The sequence below is a fragment of the Otolemur garnettii genome, unplaced genomic scaffold, assembly GCF_000181295.1.
Source record: "Otolemur garnettii isolate 467f Iridium unplaced genomic scaffold, OtoGar3 scaffold00030, whole genome shotgun sequence".
Classification (NCBI taxonomy): domain Eukaryota; kingdom Metazoa; phylum Chordata; class Mammalia; order Primates; family Galagidae; genus Otolemur; species Otolemur garnettii.
In genome coordinates this window covers 4,255,010-4,280,995 of record NW_003852425.1, presented here as the reverse complement: position 1 = coordinate 4,280,995, position 25,986 = coordinate 4,255,010, and the positions used below count along the sequence as shown (strand labels likewise).

Sequence of the window (25,986 nt, the reverse complement as noted above, 5' to 3'; positions counted from 1 at the left end):
CATTTGCTTGAAGTAGGTAACAGTCATCCCACCAATGGACTGGACCTGAATTATCTACCTCTGCCATCTACATAGGCTCCTTTTTGGTTTCATTTCAAATTGTTATTTTTTGCTAGGCTGATTCAGGATAAAATATCTGCAAAGGGAGAAAGTGGGTGAGACTGTGGGTACTTACAGTTGCCATGCGAAATACTGATTGGCTCAGAATCTTCTGGGAAGCCAGCCCCAGTGAAGTGTAGCAGTGTGAAATATAGCAGCAAGGCTTCTGACCTCATAGTAGTTCAGCGGGGAGACTTTATTTTTCTACTTCACCCTGCCAACGAGCAAAGAAAAGGGTTTTTTTTTTTTTTTTGGCAAGTCAGCTTTATTCAATTCCATAAAATGAAATAGCCTTGAAGAGAGAAAGGCTTCTGCTCTGCGTCTCCTCCCAGCAGACTCGCTGGCTATTGTGTTTTGCACGAAGCATCTGTACGCACGACCCCTGCTCTCTCCTTCCCCACCCACTGCAGCCCCTTTGCAAAGTTTCTTGTGGACACAGGACACAGACGTCCTTTGTCCCGGGTCAGCTTTAGGCCATTGTCGGTGGCTATTTTACAATTATGAAACTTTGCGTTCCCCAAAAAGGGTGATAACTGAAAAGTGTTTTTTCTTCTTCTTAAGCTAAATATTTTTCTTTTTCTCAGCAGGTTATAGAGATAAAACACTGCCACACACAGCCATGTTTGTTTGGCCGGTGCAGAATCTTTCAGAAAATTGAAGTAGTGGTCAACACTGAAAAATTAGGAGATTTTAGATAATAATCTGGATTTTCAGTTCCTTTACAACAATCAGAATCAGTCATAATGACCTAAATGTCAGTTTCCCCAGGCACCATGCCCCTCCCCCGACACTCTACTACTCACAAAGAAGCATGTCCATGTGGACAGTACATGCATGCAACTGGTGCACACTCGTGTACACACAGGTGCACACACACGTACACTCGTATAGGTATAACTAGCCCCATTCACTCATCTCCACGACGAGCTTGATCCTTTAGTGGAGATTTTCTCCCCTGGTTTATGTTAATTCTACAGTGACCTCAGACATAAACAAAACCACATGATCTACATTTAAAAAGAAGTAAGTTGGTCCTTTCAGACTCTGAGGAAGACTACACCAAGAATCTGAAAGCACATCTTTAAACAGCATTGTTGATTAAAAAACACTCAGATTCTACCTTGCTGTGGAACATTAGTGAATAAAATGCCAGATACACTGTTCTAAACGTGGGTATTTTCTTGGAGATGCTCTTTATGTGTAGAAAAATTCTCCTTACTCTTGGAAATAAAAACAATCCCACGTGGGGCTGCTGGATACAGTGTTATTCTTGGGCATATTTCAAAAAAGCATTGATCAGGGAAATTAATGTAAAATTAAGATGTCTTTTCATCTTTTCACATTAGTGTACCCTTTGAAGTAGCCTGCCAAAGACTATCTTTTTTGAACAAAGCTATTTTACAGTAGTCCATCAATCATTGAAGATTTGTGTGTAGAAATGTCAAACTCAGTAACCTAGATGTCTTTGAAAGTTAATTTGGCAAACAGACTGCTAACTTACGCATTTTGGAACACCATTTAATATTAGATACCTATGTCTCTTTTCTTCATGCCAAAAAAAGCATTAATAAGTCCCAAGTGTTGCATCGTAACTCATAATTTTACAGACACTGCTGGGCCTTAATCATTCCTTCAATTGAAAAGTACACATTAATTAATTTGCTTTATCTTGAAAATCAAGGAGGGAGAGGGGTTGAAAGAAGAACATAAACAATTCCATTTCTCCAACTCTGATGTGTAGATTAAAATTAAACTTTAGATGACTACTTGTTCACGAGGGTGATCCATTACCAAGAGACATAAACAGGTATTTATAGGCAGGTGAAAAGCAACAGTTTACTCATTCATTTACTTGCCAGCTCTTCCTATTCTGGAGAATCTGAACCCCAAGGAAAGAAGCACTACTTCCTTTTCATGGTCCCTATGCAGGATAACTGTAGAAGAAATTAACAGCAAAAGTAAAACATGGAACGAACGAGCCCCAATCAGCTGTTACATTTTAGATGAGATAGTATATGGGGGAGGAGGAAGAATGGGCAGTGTTTACTAAGGACTCAAGAGTGGTATTAGGGTATTAGAGGAAGGCATATTGGCTCAAGAGCTTGTAGCATGTAGAGGAAATAAAAGAGAGACTCCAAAGGCTGATTCTCATTCCTCTGAAAATCTTTGGAAGTATCTGTATGCTTTTAAGGATTAATTTTGCTTGACATGACAAATGAGTCTCTATCCTTCCTTAACCGTGTTCATCTTTGTATACATGTCCTACAAGCTCACAAGACAAAATCCTGCCACTTTATTATGTCCCGTGACTTGAATTCTTTCCATCTAAAGATTGCTTGGGTCAGATGCAAAGTTCCCAACCCCAGAAGCTGGCAAGAAGAGCAATGAATGGAGGAGAAATCTGTTATGTAAGTTAAGGGCTTTTTTAATTCTTGCAGCCAGAATCATGGCTGAGCTATGTCATTCAAATATCTCCAGGTTTATAGTAGGGCTCGCTTACAGGAAACAGCTGTTTAATGTGTCTTTCTAGCACCATCTCAACAGGTAGTTAACAGGTACATCATATGGGTGGAAGGGTTCTGGCAGTGCCGGGTAATTCGGCCAGTCCATGTGAACACTGGGACATCTTCTTCAGCTGAAGTTTTGATGTATTATTCCCTTCCTACTCAGTGTTGGGCCCTAACCTTTGTCAATAGGTAGATAACACATTTTCTTGTTGAAATAGTTTCTTATGGAGGGATCCTAAGTCAGGAACATTGTCATTTCCTATCCTCCAGGACGTGGGCTCAGTCCCCCTCCTGAGATCACTGCAATGCAGATGGGTACCAGTCCAGTTGAACAAAAAGACACAAGAATTTTCTACAGGGTTTAAAAATCTTGAGCAGCTGGGCTGCTGCAATGTAAGAGATTGTTTAAACAGTTTTCAAAACTTTGAGAAGTGCTACCCACAGATAGCATATTTATAGGTATCTGCAAACGTGTGTTGATTTCCCTGTCTATGGCTATGCTCGTAGAGGCTAAATACGACTGGAGACTACAGGAGCTAGTCAGAAAATTAGGTAAAGGAAGACTGGTCAATATGAGGATTCTAAATAAAACACTGACTTCACAAGTGAGCTTATTATACCTGAATTTTCCATCTCATTGTCTCAGCGTTCTTCCATCCTTGTCTGAACAGAAGCGGCCTCTGTAAGATATACCCTTTACTACAAAGTTATAACCCTAGCCTGCTTCAACCCATAAAATTAATAGAAAACTTTACTAACATTCTTCATTTCAGTAGGTGAAATCTGCTTGGCGAATTTATTAGGTCTGTTTAGGCCCATCTAAAGGAATTTGTATTGACTTCCTATATACTTTAAGCTCAGACAAAATTCTTCTTACAGTAGTTTCCCCTCCACAGTTTCAAAGACCAAACTGAATACCAGAACTGTGATGTACAAAGAGCAGCCTGACTATCGGCTGCCAGGAGCCGAAGGAAGAGCACACGATGCAAAGTGGCCTCAGGTATTCCAGACGGGGACCAGACCAAAGGCACTGAAAGGGGCACTGTCTGGAAATCCTCTGAGTGCATTTACACCAACCATTGTTTTTGGAAATAATAAAATCTTTTCAATCATTGGAGCTTCCATCCACACACACTGCCACCTCCCATGCCCTCATCATACAGCAGGTCCCCGTATCAACCAAGTCTGAAGCGAGGGGGATGAGGAACTGGAAATGGTTATGGCATCAGAATGAGGTCACCTGTGGCCACAGCTTGCTTCTAATCAATCAGGTTAATTTCATAAGCGCCTTGAGTACTGGAGAGCCAGGACAAGCCTACCCAGCCAAGTACCACTTAACTACTGCCCCAACCCTGCCCTGGGAAATTCTGCTGGTGCTCACAGATTAGTAGTCTTTGGCCAAAAGCTGACTTGCAAGGAAGGAAAAAAAGGAATCAGCAACATTTAGGAAAAAAATAATAGGAGACTTCACATAGCAATCCAGATTTCTAGTGTCTTAAAAATCAAAATCAGAGATCTGGCTTTGCTGGTCCATGCTCCCACATGGCAACACTCTGGAGCTGGGCAGTGGCCACACAGGATAGAGCGGCTGTCCCCCACTTGGAAACATTCACAACACTTCCCATGGTATTGGGAGACCTGCCTTCCCTACTAACCTTGCCTGCAGCCCCGGCAGGCTCTGAGGGCCACTTCTCTGATACCGGGTGAAGGACATCATCGCTGCTGCATGAGGCCTTCTGCTTCTCTGTACTGTCGTCTGTAAGTTGCTGAGTGTCAGCCCTAGCAAGTGGACCTCAGGGTCCCCACTCTCTATATACACAAACAGATGGACACTGCTTTCTTTAAAGACCCAGATGGGCTGCTCCACCCACTCTCCACTTGTCCCGCTTCAGCAACCAATGTGCCAGCTGCTTGGCGGACTTAGTTATAGAGGCAACTTGTGTCTGATTTGGTACAGGTGGCAACGTTTTCTAGAATGTTGGCATCCAGTGAACATTTGAATAACAAGTGATGATAAGGTGAAAAATAATATATCTGGGAGCTGGCAAATACAAAATCATAGCTCTGAGTCAAGAGGAATTGATAACGATTTGATTGATTTCTAGTCTGAAATTAAGAGGAATTGACTCTTTTTTATTGACCTTATAGAAATTTCAAAGATAATCAATAATTCACGCCATCATTAATAGAAGAAAGGGGCCTGGGCGTGGTGGCTTATGCCCGTAATCCTTATACTCTGAGAGGCCCAGGCAGGTAGATTGCTTGAGCTCAAGAATTCAAGACCAGCCTGAGCAAAATCGAGTCTCTTAAAAAAAAAAAAAAAAAAAGCTAGACATTGTGGCAGGTGCCTGTAGTCCCACCTACTCGGGAGGCTGAGGCAAGAGGGTTGCTTGAGCCCAGGAATTTGAGGTTTCTCTATCCAGGGTGACAAAGTGAGACTCTATCTCAAAGTAAAAGAAGAAGAAGGGAGGGTCAGCTAACAAAGGGACCCTGGACAGGTCATCAGTCTCTCTGGCTCCCAGTTTCCTCATCTGTAAAATGAAAGAATATGAAATGAAATGATCTATAAAGTGTTTCTGGGCTGTGAAATTGTACTATCCTAGGTGATTCTGTTCCAGTGAAGAAGAGAGGGTGTATGTAAGAGAGAGAGAGACGCAGAGAGAGAGCGAATGTGATTACGAGGGATAGTACAAGGAGTGACTCGGGCCAGTGACACCATCTGGAGGGACGGTGTCAGGGCAGGAGGAGGAATATGGTGGCAGGGAAAGGCGCTGGACCTTCATGCCCAGGAGGCACAGGGAGATACAGCTGGGCTCTGGCTGGTGTGCAGCCACTCTGAGATTATGACAGAAGGCAGGCCGCAAACGTTCTAGGCAAGGGCTCTTTCCAAAACAAACAGGAGAACATGCCTTATTTTTTTCTGTACTTTTTCCTGGTTGCCCCTAAACAGTGAGTTGTTTGGAAACTGTAATCGGTGTGTCCATGTGTGGTATGATACGTGGCAAACACAACGTAACAAACGCTGTGTGATGCAGCAGCCCCTGGGAGGCACAGCACGAAAAAGTTGTGAAAAGTTCACCAAGCTAGAGCAAAGCAGTCCCAGCATGTTACACTGTCCAGTCTCAACTTGAGGACAAAGTCCAAGTTCAATAAGCTGTTAAACATAACCAAAGAGAACACTGTTGTTAAGATTTAATCCCATTCAGCGTTTGGGTTTTACATGGTCTAGTATTTTCATTTTTATCACTCCAGATTTCAGACTTCATCATCTACCTTTACAGTGAAACTGCCTCTAAAAACTCAGAATTGAACTCAGTTTAAAAGCTCCTACATGAAACCAAACTGTTGCTAATAACATAAGGGAGCAGAGAGTGAAATCTGACCTTGGAAACCCCATGTCCCAAGGCCAGGCGCTGTGGCTCAGGCCTGTAATCCTAAGCACTCTGGGAGGCCGAGGTGGGTGGATTGCTTGAGTTCAGGAGTTCGAGAATAGCATGAACAAGAATAAGATCCCATCTCTAAAAATAGCCGAGTGTTGTGGCTGGCACTTGTAATCCCAGCCACTGGGGAGGCTGAGGCAAGAGGATCAGTTGAGCCCAAAACTTTGAGATTGCTGTGAGCTATGATAGAACTCAATCCCAGGGCAACTGAGTGAGACTCTGTCTTAAAAACAAACAAAACAAAAAAACCCAAAACCTCATGCCCCCCTTACCAGCTTGGCCCTTTGGCAAGAACTTTAAGCTCTCTGAGCCTCAGTTTCCTCATGAGGTAAACAGTGTCTCAGAGATGGTACAAAGCGCTCAGTACATTGTTGTTTATTCCTCAGTTCAGACACTAAAGAACGCCTTTTCATGGTTTTCCTGGACTTCCTCAAGTAATTCTCGGGTGGACTCCAGAGTAGCCCCTGGTGTTCTACCTGCTTCAGTGGGAAGAGAAGTCTCCTTCCCTCCCTCCCACCCGCTCCCCAGAACACCCCTACCTCTGGAAGTGGGCACCTGGGAGGGGTAGGAGGGCCTGTTCCAGAATCACACTCACATTTTAATTTAAAAAATGTAAATTATGGCATTCACGCAAAGGAAAATAATGACATGAAAAGGGACAGAGACGTGTGGAAGTGGAGTGTACTGGGTACCTTGTGGGTAAAGTTCACGTGCACACTATTTTATTTTAACACCACAGCAGCCCAGAGAGACAAGCCTTCTTATCTCCATTGTACACACGAGGACACTGAGATTCAGGGAGGTTAAGTAACACGTCTTGGCAACACATAGTAAATGCAGTCACAGTCGTCTCTTGCTATCTGTGGGGGCTGGTTTCAGGACCTCCCATGGATTCCAAAATCTGAGGATGCTCAAATATAAAACGGTGCTGCATTTGCAACCGTGCACATTCTTGTGTACACTTTAAATCATCTCGCGGTTACTTATAATACATAATAGAACGTAAATGCTGTAGTTAGTTTACTGTATTATTTAGGATGACAAGAATTAAAGGTCTGTACATGCTCAGCACAGATGCAATTTTCTCTCAAATATTTTTGACCAGCAGTTGGTTGAGTCCACCGATGTGGAACCCGTGGATACCTGTGTAAAAGGGTGATTGCATTTATAGCACAGAGGTCGAGGGTGAGGCCAGGACTCACAGGACATCAAAGGAAAGGAGACAGAAGGCAGGTTTGGGGAAAAAATGATGCTGGCATAAGGAAAATGCAGTTAGGATCATGGCTGAATATAGGCTGGTGCATCTCTGCTTACGTGGACAGAGTGGCTGAAAGCCCCTAATGGCTTCAGTGATAAAAATCTTTAAAAGGCGTACCCAGTGGCTCTCAAATATGTAGGCGTTCAAAGGCTCATTCAACTTTGCTGCCCTGTGCTTGCAGGTTTAAGGTGATACTAAAAGGCAAATTCTTCTCAATAGGCATTAGGCAGACTTCATTATTTCACGAACACCACTGTGTACAGGGGAACCACCAGCCTGCTTGCAGCCTCCCTCAATAGGCAGGTTTTAACGGCAAGATAACAGAGAACTGCATCAGTCATGAAGAGTAAGGGCAAGGTTGCTGCTTCCACGGTTGATACATTAACCAGATGTGGGCCTCTTGGGTCAGTGAGGAACCACTGTCCAGGGAGAAGTGGGAGAAGCAGATGTTTGTACTGAAAATCCAGCTTCCGGGATGCCAGAGACCCATCTCACAGAGACTGGAAATGCTGATGGTTCTTGAACCAGAGGACAATTTAAAGAATTAATGAGGATTTAAATAGCAGGTGTCCTGCAGTGACCTGGACAGCCAGTTTCAAGGACTATAGCATTAAGAGGGTGCTGCCGTCTACAGGATGCAGAGCTGGGCCAAAGAAAATTTCCCAAATGGAATTAGAAATGACTTGGGCCCATTAATTCTGTTTGAAACCTTTCTTCTACCCAGTCTTCAGGAACCATGAAGGCCACCTGTTCGGTGATATTTGCATTAAGATATAAGGTTCACGCCAATGAGAAAAATAGCTCTAGCCTCTTAGTAAAGCATCTGGTCTTTCTTTCCTCCTCCTCTCAGCCATTAACAGAGACATAAAAGCACCCATTTCGGAGGAAAGGGAAATGCCACAGACTTAACTCCAACACATTTTGGAGAATGATGATGGCGTTCAATGGAGGATAATAATAAATATCGACTGTGTATAATAGATGTTCCGTTTTAGATCTGAAACCACTGTCACCAAGGCCCAGAAAAATAGTTGTAAATTCAAAAGTACTTCTAGAAAAAAAAAATTCTCGTTGAAAAATAAAGGCTGGTTGTATGCCTGTTATCTTTTTGAGGAGAGAAGGCACGTTTTGTCCTTCAGGTGATTTCCTTCTCTCTAAGCCTGCACCCCCATCCAGACACGCAGCTCCGAGCCACGTAGTCAGTGCACTCTGCTGGGATGTTTCAGGCACAGTCTAATGGCTCACTGGGACTCCACTGCTGTAGTCATGACCTTGGTGGGCCTGACACTACTGTTGCAAACGAGGCTTACCCACGGCATGCCGCCGCTCTTTGCCATCTCCAGCTTTTTACACTTTTTACAATATTACTGAACTCCAGCATCTGCTCCAGATGCAGAAACAAATACCCCTTTTATTTTACTGTGATGGAAACAGAGGCCCCCCCCCCAAAGCAAGGTCACCTGCCAAATGCTATGCGCTCCAAAGTGACAGAGCTGAGGACTTCTGACTCCTGCCACCAAGCTCTTCCCCTACCTGACACTGCTTTCAGAAAGGACGCCAATATTCATTCCTTTCTCCCTGGCTTGTTGCCTGATATTCGTGACTTCCATCGCCTGGCTTTAACGATTCCCTGTTTTCTACCGGAGGCCGTGTGCTAAGATGTTGCTACAGACAGAAGGGAATGCCTCCATGCACCCAGGACCCACTGTTCAGTGGGTAAACCTGATAGCTCCTGTCCATTGTTCAAAACAGAACACACAAGCAACAATACACTTTCAAAAAGAGATTAAGATTCCTCATCACCACGGTTTTCCTTCTCTCTAACCCTTGGAGGGCAAAGGTCCAGCAGAGGTATGCAGGGCGCTATGGTCAGCAAAGGCCTTGGGTGGAGGAAGCCTTGGAAGGTTGCATGGTCGCTCCTTGTGGAGAGGGCAGGTAGGAGGACCTAAGACAGATCAGGCAGAAACAGGGCCAGGTCAAGACAGCCGAGTGTTAAAATGGACAGCCCCCTGCTTCTTGGATTTTTGAACATGCATATGAAACTACTTCACTCTTTGCTTAAGGAATTTCAAACATTTGTCTAAAGTAATGAGTGGACTTTTTTTATTTAACCCAAAGTTCAGTTTGAAGCACTGTAACTGAGAGAGAATAAAGATTGTGCCTGATTGCCTTTTTCGGCTAAGAAGAAAAAGGTGTGGGAGGAGCTCTAAGGTACCAGCTCAGGATATGGGGATGTATTCGTTTAAGGTGTCAAGTATGTGGGTTATTTCCACATTACTCTAATTTTTTGTGCATTTGTAATTTCATTAAAAATAAAGCACAGGGCAAAAAAAAAAAAGCCTAAATCCAAGGCATTTTTCCATAGTCTGTAGAAAGATATTTGCAGAGTGATTTTAAAGGCGTGAACTAGAGACTTCTTAGTGACTGGAGTTTTCCATAAGCCTTTATCAAAATCCTGAGCAGATTTAAACTAATATAAAGCAATTGTTGCCCTTTGATGGGATGACTCTCCCTAATAATTTCTCCTCTGTTTCCTCTCAGTGTAGTTAATGAAAACAAAATCTCCCTGCCACAGCTCTAACCTCCCTGATCCTCCCTCTGCCTGGGACTGCTCAGGCTCAGGCCTCAGGCAGCTGCGGGGATGTGTTCTTTCCCTGGTTTTGGAGTTGAAGTCCACTTCCAACATGGCTCCTGGAGACAGAGAAAACAAACTGCAGTTCTCTCCTTCTTTGGGTTCTGAATAACAGCCCCAAACAATCATGTCACCAATAATCACAGATGATTTAAATTTCAACCAAATCCTACACATCCTTATTGTTTCTTGTTGCTTGTAAACGTTTTCTTAAAATAGTCTCAAGACCCGGAAGACAGTGGAAAACATTTTGCAGAATGCCGGAGCCAGGTCCTCTGGTGCACGCTGCAAATGTCACCTTTCATTGTATGCCCTGTCTCCTTCAATGAGCTCTGAAGCCCAGCACCCAGAAAGCCAAAAATAGAGTTTGTATTTGATTATGAGCTTCTGATTATACAGAAGGAGGTTTAATATCATTTCAGGATCTGCACTGTAGCAAAGCCCGGTCATGCTGACGGGTGTCTATCTTCAATATCTACAGTGGATTCTCAGTCTGCCAAGGTTCAGACACATCCAGAAGGGAAATGATAGGGAAGAATCACTTCTAGAATTTCCACGATTTCCCCCACAACCTTTAGGAAATTCATTTCATCTATCTAAAGAAACAAAAGGCTGCTTTATGCCCAATGAATGAAGTGAAAACTACAAACCCACACATTTAAACCTGTTATAAAATTTGGTAGATACTGCCAAATTTTTCTGAAATGAATGATATCTTTATTGGCTTTGCTCATGTTCTTAACACATCAAAAGTGACTCTTCAGCCTGGTTTGATTTACTTAGCAAAATGATTTAGGTGTTTTTCAAAGACTATTTATCAATTTGAATTGTGATGGAGAATCATTCTTATTGCCTCTTCCCCAATCAGAGTCAAATCTCAGGCTAACACCTGCTAACATGTTGGTTTGTTTATGATGGGAAACCCTACCTTCAAATTAACAACTATTCCCAAACATACTGAAATATGCTTCCTTAAGGCCAATAAAAGTAAGTTCCAGGAAATTAGGGGTGTGCCTGAATATCTCCACCACTTAATGACTTGATTCTTTACACAGGTGACTTATGGGTCACTGCACAGAGACAGAGCGGTCCTGTTGACTGGGAAGTGACTGAGCATGAGGTGGTTGAGCGTCTGGAGAAACCATTGTGGGGACAGTTTTGAAGTCTGTCCTGATGCTTAAGATTAAAGAAAAGTAAGATTTGCAATTTCTTGTTTTACTAGATCTGGATGAAGCAAACTGCAATTACAAAGAAAACAAAAACCCTAAAAATAAAAAAATTAATTTGGTAACAAAATTTGACCTGAACTCCCTCTTAGTATGAATATTCACATTTCACTGGAAAATATTAATGGAATCGATGACTAGATATCGCCCCAGACCCACCAGGGTATATGTCCCAAGTTACTTTTCCTTTTTGTTTGTTTGGAGGCAGAGTTTTACTCTGTTGCCCAGACTAGAGTGCCATGGCATCAGCTTACTTCACAGCAACCTCCAACTCCTGGACTCAAGCAATCCTCATGTCTCAGCTTCCCAAGTAGCTGGAAATGCAGGTATTCGCCATAACACCTCGCTAATTTTTCTAGTTTAGTAGAGATGAGGTCTCTTTCTTGCTCAGGCTGGTCTCTATCTCCTGAGCTCAAGGGATCCTTCTATCTAAGCCTCCCTGGGTGCAACAATCACAGGCGTCAGCTACAGATGCCCGGCCTAGGTTACTTTTCTAAAATAAGAAAAAAAATTTTAATTTGGAAACAGTTCCATTTCAAGAGCTTAAAAAAAAAAAAAAAAAAAAGGAACCATGGAATTATAGGCTTGTGTTCCTGAAGAGATTAAAACTCCGATAAAAAGTGACAGAGAAAGGGAATCCTTGAGAGTGGAATCCCAAACCCTGGTTTTGCTAAAATCAGGAGCTCTCTAATTATCCCACAGTGCGTTGTGAAATTCTCATAGAATAGAAAACATTTCATCTGATTTCATTTATTTTTTAAAATGCATGTCATATTACATTTGCAAGAATAATTCAGAGATTAAGAATTGCTGGCTGAGTTACTTATGTTTAATTACCCACGTTCTGTGCCTATAAAATGGCAGTTCTCCAGGCAACTCTCCACACAAGCAGAGGCTTCCCCTGAATGAGGAAGGCTCACAACGCAGGGGTCGCCTTGTTGGAGAGGTCTCACAGCCCCTGGTGAGTAAGCAGTGACACTGGGCAAAGGCAGAAGTGGCGGGCTCCGCACTCCCTCTGCCTGAGTGGCCTTGGTTTTTCCTCTGTCTGGTGGTCACCAAGGCCACCGAGCAGGGGCTCAGCACTCCTTCCTCTCTTATATTGACTGGGTCGATGTCACAAGCTTTTTGTGCAGTTGAAGGTGCATTTTCCAAACAGTGCCCACAATGTCAGCACCCTATAATCTCCTCTCCCCGTGGAAGATGCTAGTAATGGCCTCTTCCAACCCTGTCATCAGAGGGGACGGTCGGTGAGAGGCAGGATCTGCTCCCTGCCTTGCTGCGTACGACTGTCTTTAGTTTTCAAATGCCTGCAACTTTCTTTGGATGACTAATATTAGAAGTTTAGGACCAAGTTAATAAAAGATTGGGATTTCCAAAATATTTTAGGAGGACAACTGTTATCTTGCACAAGGGTTGGTACTGATGGAGGGGGACATGTGCTCTGTCCCTTCCTCTCTGTCCCTCGTTTGCTTCTCCCAAAGTGAACACGGGGCACCAGGCACAGCGGTAATCAATTTTAACTCTGAGATAAAATGGAGGCAAATGGTTAATATCAGATAACCTGGAGGCAAGGTTAATTACCGCCATTCAAATTATCTAGAGGGAAGACAGTACATGGGTCTCACCAATTACCCCTACATTAAAAAAATATCACAATTCCCATAATTAATAGCACAGCAGACAATCACTGTAATTACAATCTCTGCCAGAGAGACCAGAATCAGGAAGAAAAGTGAAATGATCCAATAAGCTTGGGTGTGACAAGCAGAAACCGAATGAAAGTGTTGTGAGGGTCAGACCACAGCAGGTGATAAACCAGACGGAGAGGGGGAGTGAGTGGGCCAGGCCCAGGCCAGCACCCCCGCACTGAGCAAGCACCCCCAGGCATGTGCCCCCCTTTCTCAGAGGAAGTCGAGGCATGGGAACGGACAGTTCTGAGGCCCCCCCTTATGCCCTGGCTCCTGAGGAGCACAGAGGTCCACCTAGATCAACGACAGGGGTGTGGGACACACGGAGAGAGAATATTACATGAACTTTTCACAAAGGAGATTCTCCAGGTTCACTACAAATAACTAAAAGACTAACGCAGAGTGATTTTCTTCTCCAACAGCAACACTTATCTTGTTTAGGTAACATAGTCTTTGTCTCTCCAAAGAGAGAGAAGGGAAAAAAAGTCATTCTGAAGTGTTATACAAGAATAGGCGGGGGTGTTCATCCCGTATCTATCCAATCAGCTCTTTCCTGCATTGCTAAGGCATGAAAGGAAGGTGAGTGTCCTCCAGAATCTTCCATGAGAGCACAATGCTGTACGGAGGTTGGGCAAGATTCCCAAACTGGGCCACTGCTCCCACACTTGAAAGTAAAGGAGGTGAGCAAGCCTTGTCCACACTCACACAACAGGTGTATTGGAAGAGAATCCTTCTTGGTCATTTATCCGTGTTTTGGATAAATTCCAGAGGAATATTGCTCCTGAACATCATAGATTACTTTTTTTGAGTGTTTTTGAGTTAGTGACAAGCAAGAACATGAGATGTGAGAAAATACCACACTGGTGGGCAGGTGTTGAGAGAGGACATTAGTGTCAACATTCAACAAAACACAGAAACTGCCTTCGTCAGCGGTTCCCCTTCCCTCATTCACTTAATGACTCCGTCACTCCTGAAGTGGCTCAATTTCTAGTACATACAAGATAGACGCTGTTTCAAGATAGTTGAGGATACCAAGGAGCTTGGGTTGACCATAGATTCTGCCCTTATGGGGTCTCCAGATCACCATGGAAGATAGAACACAAACTGCTAGAACAATGAAGAACGCAGCAGAACCTCAGTAAGCTGATCACCCAAGGAACTGTAACAAACTGGTAAACATACAGAGGTGGCCAACAGATGGAACTAGGCCTATGTCCTGATAGGTACATGTGGTGCGTGTCCAGTCTATGGAAAATCAGGTCAACTTAAGGAGGTGGTCAATGTAGGGAAGTGGTCAACTATAGAGGATTAAACATCATACTTGGCAAGCTTAGAAATCTCTCGTGACTTGGAAGGCAAGCCACCAAGTAACTCAGTAATCCTGGAGGAGCAAAGTTCAATCCTGAAGTAGTAAGGCCATGGTTAAACATTAAACATTTTATGACAAGTTCCTTAAAGGATTAGTGGAAAAAATTACATTTAGTATTTTAAAGATCATTTCCTTACCACCCTTGAAGATCAATTCCTTGAGTACACACTCTGTTGGCACCTATGAGATCATTTCCATGTTTTTGCTTAGTAGTCTTTCCACCTATTACGTATCTTCTCAATAAAAGGACTCTGCGAGAAGGGCTCAGTGCTGTCCTGCACCTATGGTTAGCCTCACCTCTTGTGGCATGTACTATCTGTCCGTGTCTCATGTGATCATTTATGCGGTCGTGACAGTCAACTATGGAAGTTCTACCGTATATATACACACACATAATACATGTACACATATATAAAATACTATAAGAATTAAAAGGACTGAGAGATAATATCCAGATATTGATTCTTTTTCCAAACCACATGGCAAATCTCCTTCCCTACATTCTGCCTACAATCATCTTCATCTACCCCGGCCTCAGCTCCTGCCGAGATTACTGCCTTAGCTATCTAATAACCCTCAATTTAATCTTCACCCAGCAACTGATGGTCTTTTAAAAACACAGATCTTATTATGTCCTCCCCCTACATAAAACCCTCTAGTGGATTCTTATTGCATTAACAACAAAATTTAAATCCCCTCTCTTGGGTGTAAAGATGTACTTACCTTCCTGACCCCCTCACTTTCCACATCACAATGTCCCTCACTGTTCCACCCCCTCTGCCTCGCTTTTCTCAAAGGCATGAGCTCTCATTCTGGCCTCATGCACTTGCTGCACTTGTGGCTTGGAGTGATCTTTCTCACTCCAGTCTTCATATATAAATAGCTCATTTTTGTCATTCAAGACTCAGCTAAAATGTCACTTTTTCAGACAGGACTTCCCTGACCTCCCCAAAGAGCCCAATACCTTTTTTGCCCTCCATCATTTTATTCTAAAATTTCTGCAAGGGATTGTCCCTGGTTGATGTTTTCACATTTATATTCTTATTTTCTTTTGTTTCTCTCTCCCCTCCAGTAGTACGCAAGCTCCCTGTGGGTAAATCATTGTGCTCCCACATTCCAGAACAAAGCCTAGGGCATCGACGTTGTAACAGACATTCAGTAAACGAGGAAAGACTATTACGCCGAGAAAGAGCATTGGGACAATTTCTTAAAAATTAGTGTTGAAACAAGGAAAAGAGGGGATGCAAAGGGCAGAGACAGGCATTTTCAGATATCTGCAGAGAAACCTAAAGACAGAACTAAGATCAGTAGGTAGAAACTATAAGGAGATGATTCCTGCTCAAAACAAGAGCAGAGTCCATAATCCAAACAAGGACTGGCCTCCCTACGGGGAGGGAAGGCTGGTGCAGGGTGGAAGACTGTTGAGGGTTGGGACCTGGGGTGTGGGGCTAGACCAGACACTGTTTATAGAGTCCCAGTGGACAGCCTGACTGCCTGTGATTCCTGGATCCTCTGACAAGTCCTTCCTCCCACATACTGAGGAAACTGATTAGAGCAGGAAGCCCCAGATGGTCCAGCAAAATCCTGCTGTGGACTCAAACTCTTGCTGGCAGCTGCTCATAGAGCTCCGTTGATGAAATAATGTGCCTGGAATCAAAAAACCCAAAGAAAGCCCTGAGGCTTTGGCCAAGCCTCACTCATTCAGGCTCCTAGCTGGACCAGACTACACAGGATACAGGTCTATTGTTGAAAAACATCTGCAAGGAGAGAGATGGTAATAATCTAATGACTACATGGACCACAACCAGAGGCCTTCTGGGGTGGGGACACACTGCAGCCATTCAGCCCTACCTCTTCTCATTCTACAAAGCCCAGAGGTCTCGAAGTCCGGAACACAAGGTTAAGCTCTGGTTGTGTGGCCGTCCTGAGCATGTCAGCCGCTGGCTTGTTACTAAGACTTAACTGCCAAACAGACTCCAAGAGATGACTTTACTCTTGTCTCAAATCATCCCTTCCCAGTGACTCATAACTTTCTTCTGACACCAGGACAGCTGGGCCAGACAGCTGGAGAGAAGGCATACATACAGATAGGTGTAGCTGGCCCCCCCTTGGGGGGGGCACTAGGGCTCTCAACCATACAACCTGCCTGGAATCCCTCCATGGGCTACAGAGTGTGGGCGTTTCCCCCTCTGCAGACAAGACGTGGCCGGGGATCCGGGCTCTGTCATGACCATCTCTCATCCTTCAACGCATGTGTGCTTAGAACACAGTGTCCCGCAGATAGCTCTTCTTCATCTGCAACTTGGGGAAGTTTTACTTCTTGGGGGAATATTAGATCCTTGAGCCAATCCATCTGGAGAAGGTATGAGAGCTCCTTCTCTGGCCAGAACATACCACCCACCCAGATGTCTGGGCTTAAAAAAGAGCTCAAATGAGAGAATGTGTGAAAAGCTGAGAAGATGAGGGAGGAGGGGCAAGAAGGAGATCATCTTCATTTCTGAGAAAATGATTTAAAACAAAGAATGACTGTCCTTCCAGTAATGTAAAGTTAGACTAACTGATGATTCACCAGGAAAAAAAGATAAAATGTATATGTGTAAAATCCTCATTAGAAATGGCTTGTTTAGACAACATCATGTACAATGAAGGAACTTGTTAAATATTTGTTGATTTTGTTTTAAATAGCTTTGAGTATTTTTAACTATCAGCACATTGAGTGCTGCAGTGATTGTAAACGGGGCTATTTTCCTTAATGAAAATTGAAATTTGTGTGTACAGGCCAAGATTGATTTTTTTAAGTGTTGTAAATATTTCAGTTCCAATATATAAGCAACTAGTAACAGCGTCTCCAAGGGAGGCAGACAAGGGGGTCAGATGTGGGTAACAAGCTCACTCTCTCCATTACGCTCTTTTATGTTTTTTCGAAAATTTTTTCTTGTGCATGTGTTTCTTTTTTAGAACAAAACAAAACTCGTTATTATTTTCAAAACTCTCTCTCTCCAGAGGCAAATCTGGAACGTAGGCCTACTGATACCTGCCAATTCCCACAATTTTCCCAAGGATCCCAACTTTTCCCAGTAGGTTCAGCCAATAGTAATGTTCTGGAATACAAGATGGGGGTGAGGGAAGTTTATAGGCACTGTGGCATCTATAGCGATGGCTCCAGTTTATCTGCGACACAGATGGATATATATGACAGCTGGTGGTTTACATGGCCCTATAAACCCGCCAGCATGCCATATAAATGGCTGCCTAATTGATGAACTTTCAAATAAAAATGTGGCAACCCTCAGAAAAACGGGGCACAATGAAGTCAAATACAAAGGATCAGATGAGCTTACAGCAAATACCCTTCATGGTTTTTATTTAATTTTCTACAAATGAGATTCCAGTACTGCATGTGGGAACCTTTTTCTTCCTTCTTTATCTGACCACTCACTTCTGACAGGTGCCTATCCCCATGTCGTCCGGCTTCACTGTCCTTCCTGTCTACCTCCCATGGCAAAGAAAGACCAAGGGCTGCTTCTAAAGACCCCAGAAGGATGTCTAGAATTTCAGAAGTTGAGCGACCATCCTCTGGGATGGCCAGACTTTCCCAGAGGGCTGCTCCCCGAGAAGACAGGGGCTTGACTGGACTAGAGAGAGAGTTTAGCAGAGTGAGAGGAACCCACTGTGTGGGGATGTGGAGGTGGAAGCACCGCTCCTGCTGACCCCACACCCTTCCCGGGAGGCAGGCTCTCAGGGATAGCCTCCCCTTTCTGTTTCACTCGCTCGTCCAATAAGCCCTGAGCTAAGTCCTAAGAAAGGAGTAAAAGCTGCTTTCTTCTCTCTCTGGTTCGCCTTCTCCCCACAGCTCAGTCTTCTTCAGCCACTTTGAACTTGCTTTTCTCACCTGGTGGGGCCCATTATGGCCTCTCTTTCGACGTTTTAGGTCTTTCACTGGGGGGAAGACAGAAGATTCTGATTCCAAATTCAGTTCCAATTAGAACCTTAGAGGCCAGTGGCATCCGAAGACCCTGGCTCTCTTTTCCTCACTCTACCGGCTCATGCTGCTCTGTTCACGACCAAATGCAGAATGTTCTGGAATATGGGATAGGGTTGAGGGAAGTTCATGAGGTTGAGTGTTATATACTCACTATATAATACTGTGAGTATAAACCAGTGGTTTCCAAACTTGCCTGCACGTTGGAATTGCCCGGAGAGCTTCCAAAATTGCAGAAGCCTGGGTCCCACACCCCGAGATTGTGACTTAATTGGCCTCAGGGGTGTGAGCAGGGAAAATTTTAGTGGATCCCCAGGTGATTCTAGTGAGCACACAAGTTTGGGAACCGCTGAACCAAACACAAATGGCATCTACATTATAACCCTAACCCTGCCATTCCAGTACCTTCAGCCAAAGCCAGGGATCATTAACCATGATACAAAAACCTGTATTTGTGCTAGCTGCATGGAGTGGTTTTAAAAATATTTAAGTTTACTTCATGCCCACCTATGCTCATGCCAACCCATTTCTGAAACATAATTTAATTGTTAGAAATTACAGGGAGCTATGCAGAAACTTCTTTTCCAGCATAGGGTTTGCAAAGAATTTCTCATGTAAACATAGACAATAGGTATGTTCTCTTTTATGACAGGGTTGAAATAAAGCAGACCTCATTAACGCCCCCCCCCCAGATGCTATGCGGGAGAGGCCGTGTGAATGCTGCATGTGAAACCCTATCTCTCAGCCTTATCAATGCTGTTTTTTTCTTCCACTGTGCCCTAGTAACCTGGGAAATATAAATTTTGATTACTGATTGCTGCATTGTTAGTCTCTGACTATATATCATCAGTAGCTGGTCACCAGTGTCAGCCCAGACTTAATTATCTCAGCTGAAGGGAAAGTAACCCCATGAAAGAACTGTCTTCCAATTAAAGCAGCATAGAATATGTGATTTGTCTCTCTGACGATACCCGATTCATACTCCTTTTCATGTTATTTGTATTGTCTTCTATTCCTCATTACAAGCTCAGAGTTGTGAATCTTGGGTTCCCTGGCAAGAAACACATAAATATCAAGAGGGCAGCTGTCAGACTTTGAAAAAAATCATGAACAGTCACCTCCAAAAACATAACAGTAATTACAGAGTTTCCACCAGCAAATGCTACAGCCAAGGTTAAACACATCTTTCGGCATAACCATTTCTTTTCACAGGTTCCTAACCTATACAATGTGTGTGTGATTACATGGGTATGCCCACATACACACAATTTTTATTTTACTTTTTAAAATTTCAGATTCACATGAGGGTACAAAGGATTAGGTTACAATGTTGGCATTGTTAGGTAAGGTCCCCACTGTAGTTGCGTCCCACCTCCAGGAGCACACACAATTTTTAGAACCTATTCTACAGAGGTTAGGGGTCAGATGCTCTGTGCTTTGTCTCAGCTGTTGTTTCCATGACATGGACAACATTTTTTCTACTAGTACAAGATATTTGGGATAAAGACCGAGGCAATACCATCTCTTAACTCTTCATCTTGTGTATTTTGTTTTGCTTTTACTGTTAGATTGCCATATATTCCAACCGAATGTCTGCCCACGTGCTGGACAATTCTTCATTCCTGCAGCAGACACAAAAGTTTTTCTTCTCTGTGACCAATTCATCCCCTGATCACTTTGTAAACCCAAGCAATGAAGTTCTGAGTTGTTTAAGAAAATACTTTCTGAATACCTACTGTGTGCTGGGTATGTCCTAGGCACTGAGGACTCCTCAGTGAACAGAAGACGTCTCTGCTTTCACTGAGCTCATGCCCCAGTGGCTTTCTGCCCATTCCTTCCATTAGGGGCCAAGCAGCCTTGGGTTAGTTATTGAATTCCAAGTTTCTTGGCTCTATATGTGGGATAACAATGCCTTCACGTAGTATCATGAAAAGGCTCAGGTCCACAAAGAATCATTTGAGCAATGTAGGATTCCATTTTTTTTTCTGTTTCCAAGTCGATCTGAGGTTTATTTCTATATTTGAAATGTAAAATAACTACCAAGAGATATAGCATTCAGAAAATTCAATGCAAATGCCCACCTTTATATCAATTTTCTAGCTGTTTTGGATAAAACGATTATTTTTTCTCTAATTGTGCAGTTAATTATGTCAGTTCTGCAATTCATTAGCCAGTGTGGACTCAGTCTCCCTTTTAATCCAGAGGCTGTCACTCCGTTCCGTATCCCAACTTCTTTGTCTGTAAAATTGGGATAAAGGCCTTATACTCCAATCCCCCTATTTTACTAATGTGGAGAAAATATTATAACTCAAAGAGTTATGAAGAGTGTTGCTCCAATTTGTTTGGATTCAGTTCCCTTCGTACTTGGGGTTGGCATTTGGAAACTCAAAGTATCCTTACCTTTCAGCATTTAGAATTTTATGTAACTGTTGCCTACACACTATAGGAAACAAAGTGTCCTGTATCCCCTGTGTGCTAAAAACAATTCCTCACTATAGTTTGAAGTTTCTGTCTCCAAAACTTCCTGCCCACAGCCTGCTGTGTCTTGCACTGGTGCTGCCCGTGTTTTGTTTGCTATTCTGAAAACATAGTAACTGCAATTTGTTGCCTAACCAAAATTTCGTGAAAATTTAAACTATTTCTTTGAGTGAAGGAGGACTATATTTTTAATAATGCATTTTTAGTACTACGCCAATGTCAAAACCAGAATAGCCACAGTCATTAGTTTTTGAGTCATGTCTACTCTGCCCGTAGCTCTCTTCTGCGCTACATGACAGAACAACTCCAGTGGAGGTGGTCTTTTACTTCTATTTGTTTTCAGCAATTTAAACCGAGTATTGATTGCCTATAGTAATGAACAAGGAACAGTCTTAGGCGCTGTGGCCAGCACAAAGGTAAGGGCTGTCTGAAGGACAAGGATTTGGGAAGGAAGCAACACTTGAGACCCTCTCTGGAATCAATCCTCTCACCTGGCAGGCAGGTGAGCTGCCCCACCCTCCCATCTCGGCTTTCCTGACTGCCGATCCACATTAAGAATATACACCAGGATTTCAGTGAACTGCCCCCAACAACAGGGTTTTGAGCATTTCTCACTCTCCAGTTGAACTGGGTGAGTGAGGGAGGGGTTTGAAAGGATGGCTCTTATCAGATCTGCTTTTGGTTTCTTTTCTTCCCTCTTTTCCTATCTTTGTATCTTGCACTATTCCTAGGGTGGGCCCCCCCCCCCATTTCTCTCCTGACACCTTCTCCCTGCCCCACTTCTCTATCCTGTTTCCTCCTCTGTCTTGTGAATTTCTACCTTTCCCTTCAGATGCTCTTCAAACATCCCCTCTTCTGTGAAGTCTCCTCTGCCTCTCACCGACAATGAATCACTAATGCATCCCTTTGTTCCACAGTACCTGGGAGAGCTGTATCATAGCAATCAAATTGATATTAGCTGTTTACTAATCGGTCCACACCGCTAGATGGTGAATCTGGCAAGGGCTGATGAATGTTTGATGGGTAAATAAATGGATCAATAAATGAATAATCTAATGTACAATCTCTGGCCTTAGAGGATTTACAATTTATGGGAGAGACAGACATATTATCAATAATAAACCTGAAAATAAAGTACAAATACACATATATTATAACAAACAAAAATGCTATATAATTTTGAAGTTTTAATTTTCCAGAAAGCCTTAGATTTACTTACTTAGCTGGCTTTATAATGGACTGGTGCCCTTGATGCGGTTACCATACATTATACCAGGCCTTAGTGCTGGCTGGCCTCAGAAACCACGTATACACGCCCTGGTAACACACATCAGACTGACATACAGCATCTGCCTTTCTACTTGCAAATACAGGCTCTGGAAATATACATGAAATATAAGATACAGTAACACAACACCTCCACACTCTATGAAATCCCTGACCTAGTTACATTGTTGAGAGCTTAGTTTAAGTGCACATAATACCCAGCACAAGGAAGAATCTGTTATCTTGAGAAAAGTAAATTTTGCATTCCCCAAGTTCTATATTATTAAATCTGTGACCTTAATATCACATTAGAGTAGATACTTTATTCAATTATATGAACAATGAAATAAGAACTGAGAAAGACATAGCTGGACCAGAATCCCTGGGGTGTGAAAAGATGATGATATTTATTTTATCTCCTCCTAACGATACAGTTTAAACTGTTACTTAAAGCTCCAGCAAAATATCAATTCAAATAGAGATTAATTCTTCAAAATCATATTTAACATTAAGTATTTTTCATCTTAAAAGAAAAATCCACTGACTATTTCTGCCCTAAAAAGTGGATAGTGATGGATTTTCCAAAATGTTGGATGAAGAAAAGGCAAATATTGCCAAATTAAACAAATGGATGTAGGGCTTGCTAAATAAAATAAACGATTTCTAATTCTTCAATGCAAAGAAACACACGCTTTCCCCTTACACGTAGGAAGTAATTCTCACTTCACTACATTCAGAAAGTGATCTTGTATACCCAACAGGCCATGGAAAGGTGAAAGTATAAATAAGGTTGAGGGGGAAATTCTTATCCATCTTTTTCCCACTAGCTGATGCTCCATGTACTAGGAGAAAGAGGTAGGAATTATGTATTCTTAACCAGAAATTTATACAAACGTCTTTCTACACATTCTTTCTGGTTCAGGAATTGTTTTATTTTTCTCTTGTCAAGCCAGTGGGTTCTAATGAGTCTAATTATTGGTCTTAGGTTGTCAGAGTTAACAGCATGATGTGACAGTTAGTAACAACTTTCAGGGAGAAGTCAACCCTGTGAGGCACAAAACCTTAGATAAGATTAAATGTTAACATACAAACAGCTTTCTAACCTATCAGGCAGAAACCAACTCAGGTGTCATTAGGCCCAAGTCTAAAAGCCAAGGCAAGTGCTTATTAAAAAAGGAACAAAGCTGCATCTTTGAGAACCAAACAAAGAAAGGGAAACAATACAGGTTTTTCTTTAATTACCAGGGTCTTCAAGGATATAAGCTGCAGATACAATTTCCTTTAGGTCATATCATTTAAGTGAATCTAGTTGTAAAGCAATTTACAGCTCTCCTGGAACACCAGAGGTTAAACACCTAATCCACTAATGGGTCGTCCTTTCTTTGGCTTCCTCTTCCTTTCTTCATTTCCTTAACGATTGCCTTGATAATAACCTGACATTATTAACATAACGTATTTGCTTCTCATTTCTCAACTTCACCCAGTGAAACCAAAAGTGAATGAGGAGTAAACTTCCAGCCATGCTTCTAGCTTGCAAATGTAATGTGAATTTCTGGAAGTGCCCAATTTAAGGGAAATGCAGCCACACAGACCCCAGTACCGTGGGGACCGGTGCCCCCTGCCCAACCCTGATCTCATTTGCCTTTTCAATATCAAGCTGATACTGCAGACGCAGTTGATTACCAGGAGCGCCAGCTCAGGTAAATTAACTTAATGAAACAGATGACTTTGTATATATTGAAACTGTCCAGGCTCAAATATCCACTCAGCTAATGAGCCTGTGATAAGACCCTGGCAGAGGTGTCATCATTCTGCCATTAAAAGTCCTTCTTCAGCCCTGCCTCCTATCTGTCCCTCCAAACACCAGGCAGAAGCTTAACAGCCACCAAACTTCCCGAAATGCAAACAGCGGCAGTTGCCTATCTAAGTTGTGATGGACGGTACACAAAAATGCATGACTACTTCATAGATATTCCAGTCTGCACAAATGGAGGATCTAAGCCTTTGTGCTAGGCAGCCAGCCAGTGTGTTGTGGGGGACTGCTGTGGCTTTATAATTATACCGTCTGATAATCGTCCGTTCTACCGCTGTGAATGGCTGTGCCCGGGGACTTTAATTTCACTGTCCCCTTCCACCAGATAATGCCTGACCCTGTGTCACTTTGACTATGAAACACACTGAAGGAGACAAATGAGTTTTTCTCTGACTATGTTAAATTAACTAAGAGATTCTAGTTGGGGGAACCAGCATAGTAACAAGCCAAGGCGCTGCCGGGTCTGGGTGGACATTAAGTCTCAAAGGGTGTTATTAACCTCAGGAACGAAAATAAAGCAACTAGCAAGAACAGAAAAGGATTTGGACAGTGTGAGTAAAGAGTTGGTTTAGTATGAATAGCAGTTTACCAAATATTTTCTATTTCATTCAGCTGTTTTAAATATTGAGACAAGAGTTCCAAGGCAGCTGTTGGACCAGCAGAGGCAGGGAAAGGCGGGCGGGCAGAATAGCCAGAGGTCTGTTAGCAGACACCAAAGTACAGCTGACCAAGAGGAGTAAGTTCTAGTGTTCTCCAGCGCTACAGAATTAACAACAGTCTATTGTCTATTTTCAAACAGCTAGAAGAGGAGATTTTGAATGCACCCAACAGTCAGAAATGATAAATGTTTGAGGTGATAGTTATGCTAATTACCCTGATTAGATCATTACACATTGCATAATGTATCAGAATATCATACTGTCCCTCACAAATGTCTAATTATGCATCAAGTAAAAATAATAATAAGAGAAAAATAGAATTCAGAGAGATTGGCCAAGACCTTGCAGCTAGATAGCGTCAGAGTCAGGATTAAAACTCAGGTCTCAATGGCTCCAAAATCCAGAGTCATTTCATAAGTCTACCCAGTTTAAAAAAAAAAAGCCATTATATGGTCTAAAACCAGGCGTTAAGTAACCACTATCATAATCAGCATTTCCTGCTTTTTCTTTGAGAACTTTGTTTTGTTTTCCCAAATAAAAGGTGGCTATAATTCAAGATGGCTGCAGATATGCCCATTTGAATGAAACGTTACAAATCTTAAGTATCTTAAAAATGATGACCATTTACACTGCTTTCATTCTATGATAAAAAGGCATTATTGCTTCCAGCAATTACTAAAACACATTACAAGCTGTACATGGGGTAACTATAGAATTTCCAATGTGGTAGCTATATAGACAGTCCCTGTTACAAATGGTCTTCATTTTTAATATGTATTTTTCTTTTAAGTTCCCTAAAAATATTATGCATTTCATTTTCATGTCTTTGAAAAGATAAATGTCCTGGGCGGCACCTGTGGCTCAGAGGAGTAGGGCGCTGGCCCCATATACCAGAGGTGACAGGTTCAAACCCAGCCCCAGCCAAAAACTGCAAAAAAAAAAAAAAAAGATAAATGTCCTTTCCCATGTTCCCTTCAGAAGTCTGTGTTTTGGAAGGTTAAAAACTTATAACACAGCTGTTTCCATACTATATTAAGATTGAAATTTAGCATCCAGATGTGAATTTATTAATTTATTTCCAAAAAGAAACAGTATCTGGTAAGGTATTTTGTAAGAAGACTCATACTGGGTTTTGGGGTGTTTTAAAAATAAAATTGTGTACGATTTTATTAAAAACCTTTTGGATATTTGCGGGGTAAAAACTCTTATTTATCTAAAATCCTTACCCTTAAAAACATGCCATTGAAAACACACAAGTTGTATAACCTTTTATTTATTTTTATTTTTATGTTTTGAGACAGAGTCTCACTTGGTCACCCTTGGTAGTGTGCGGTGGCGTCTTAGCTCACAGCAACCTCAAACTCTTGGGCTCAAGCGGATCCTCTTGCCTCAGCCTCCCAAGCAGCTGTGACTACAGGCGCCTGGCACAATGCCCAGTTTGTATTACGTTCCTTAATCAGTGACTAAAAAGACGAGTATGTCTTTATTTTAGATGGTTGATTTTCAGAAGAGCTCTCTCTGACCGAAGGAATTCATTTTGTACTAAATAATATTTTATTGTGTGTTTAC

At 42.5% G+C, this 25,986-nt stretch overlaps 1 protein-coding gene across 1 annotated transcript in view; it reads right to left on the bottom strand.

Annotated features, from left to right (window-relative positions):
• SEMA6A (semaphorin 6A) overlaps nt 1-25,986 on the bottom strand; it is a 128,087-nt gene that overhangs the window by 62,035 nt on the left and 40,066 nt on the right. The window contains exon 2 of the mRNA XM_003788897.2: nt 176-313. Coding sequence (XP_003788945.1) covers nt 176-275 — 100 coding nt within the window. The 5' untranslated portion in view covers nt 276-313. The remainder of the gene's footprint in view (nt 1-175; nt 314-25,986) is intronic.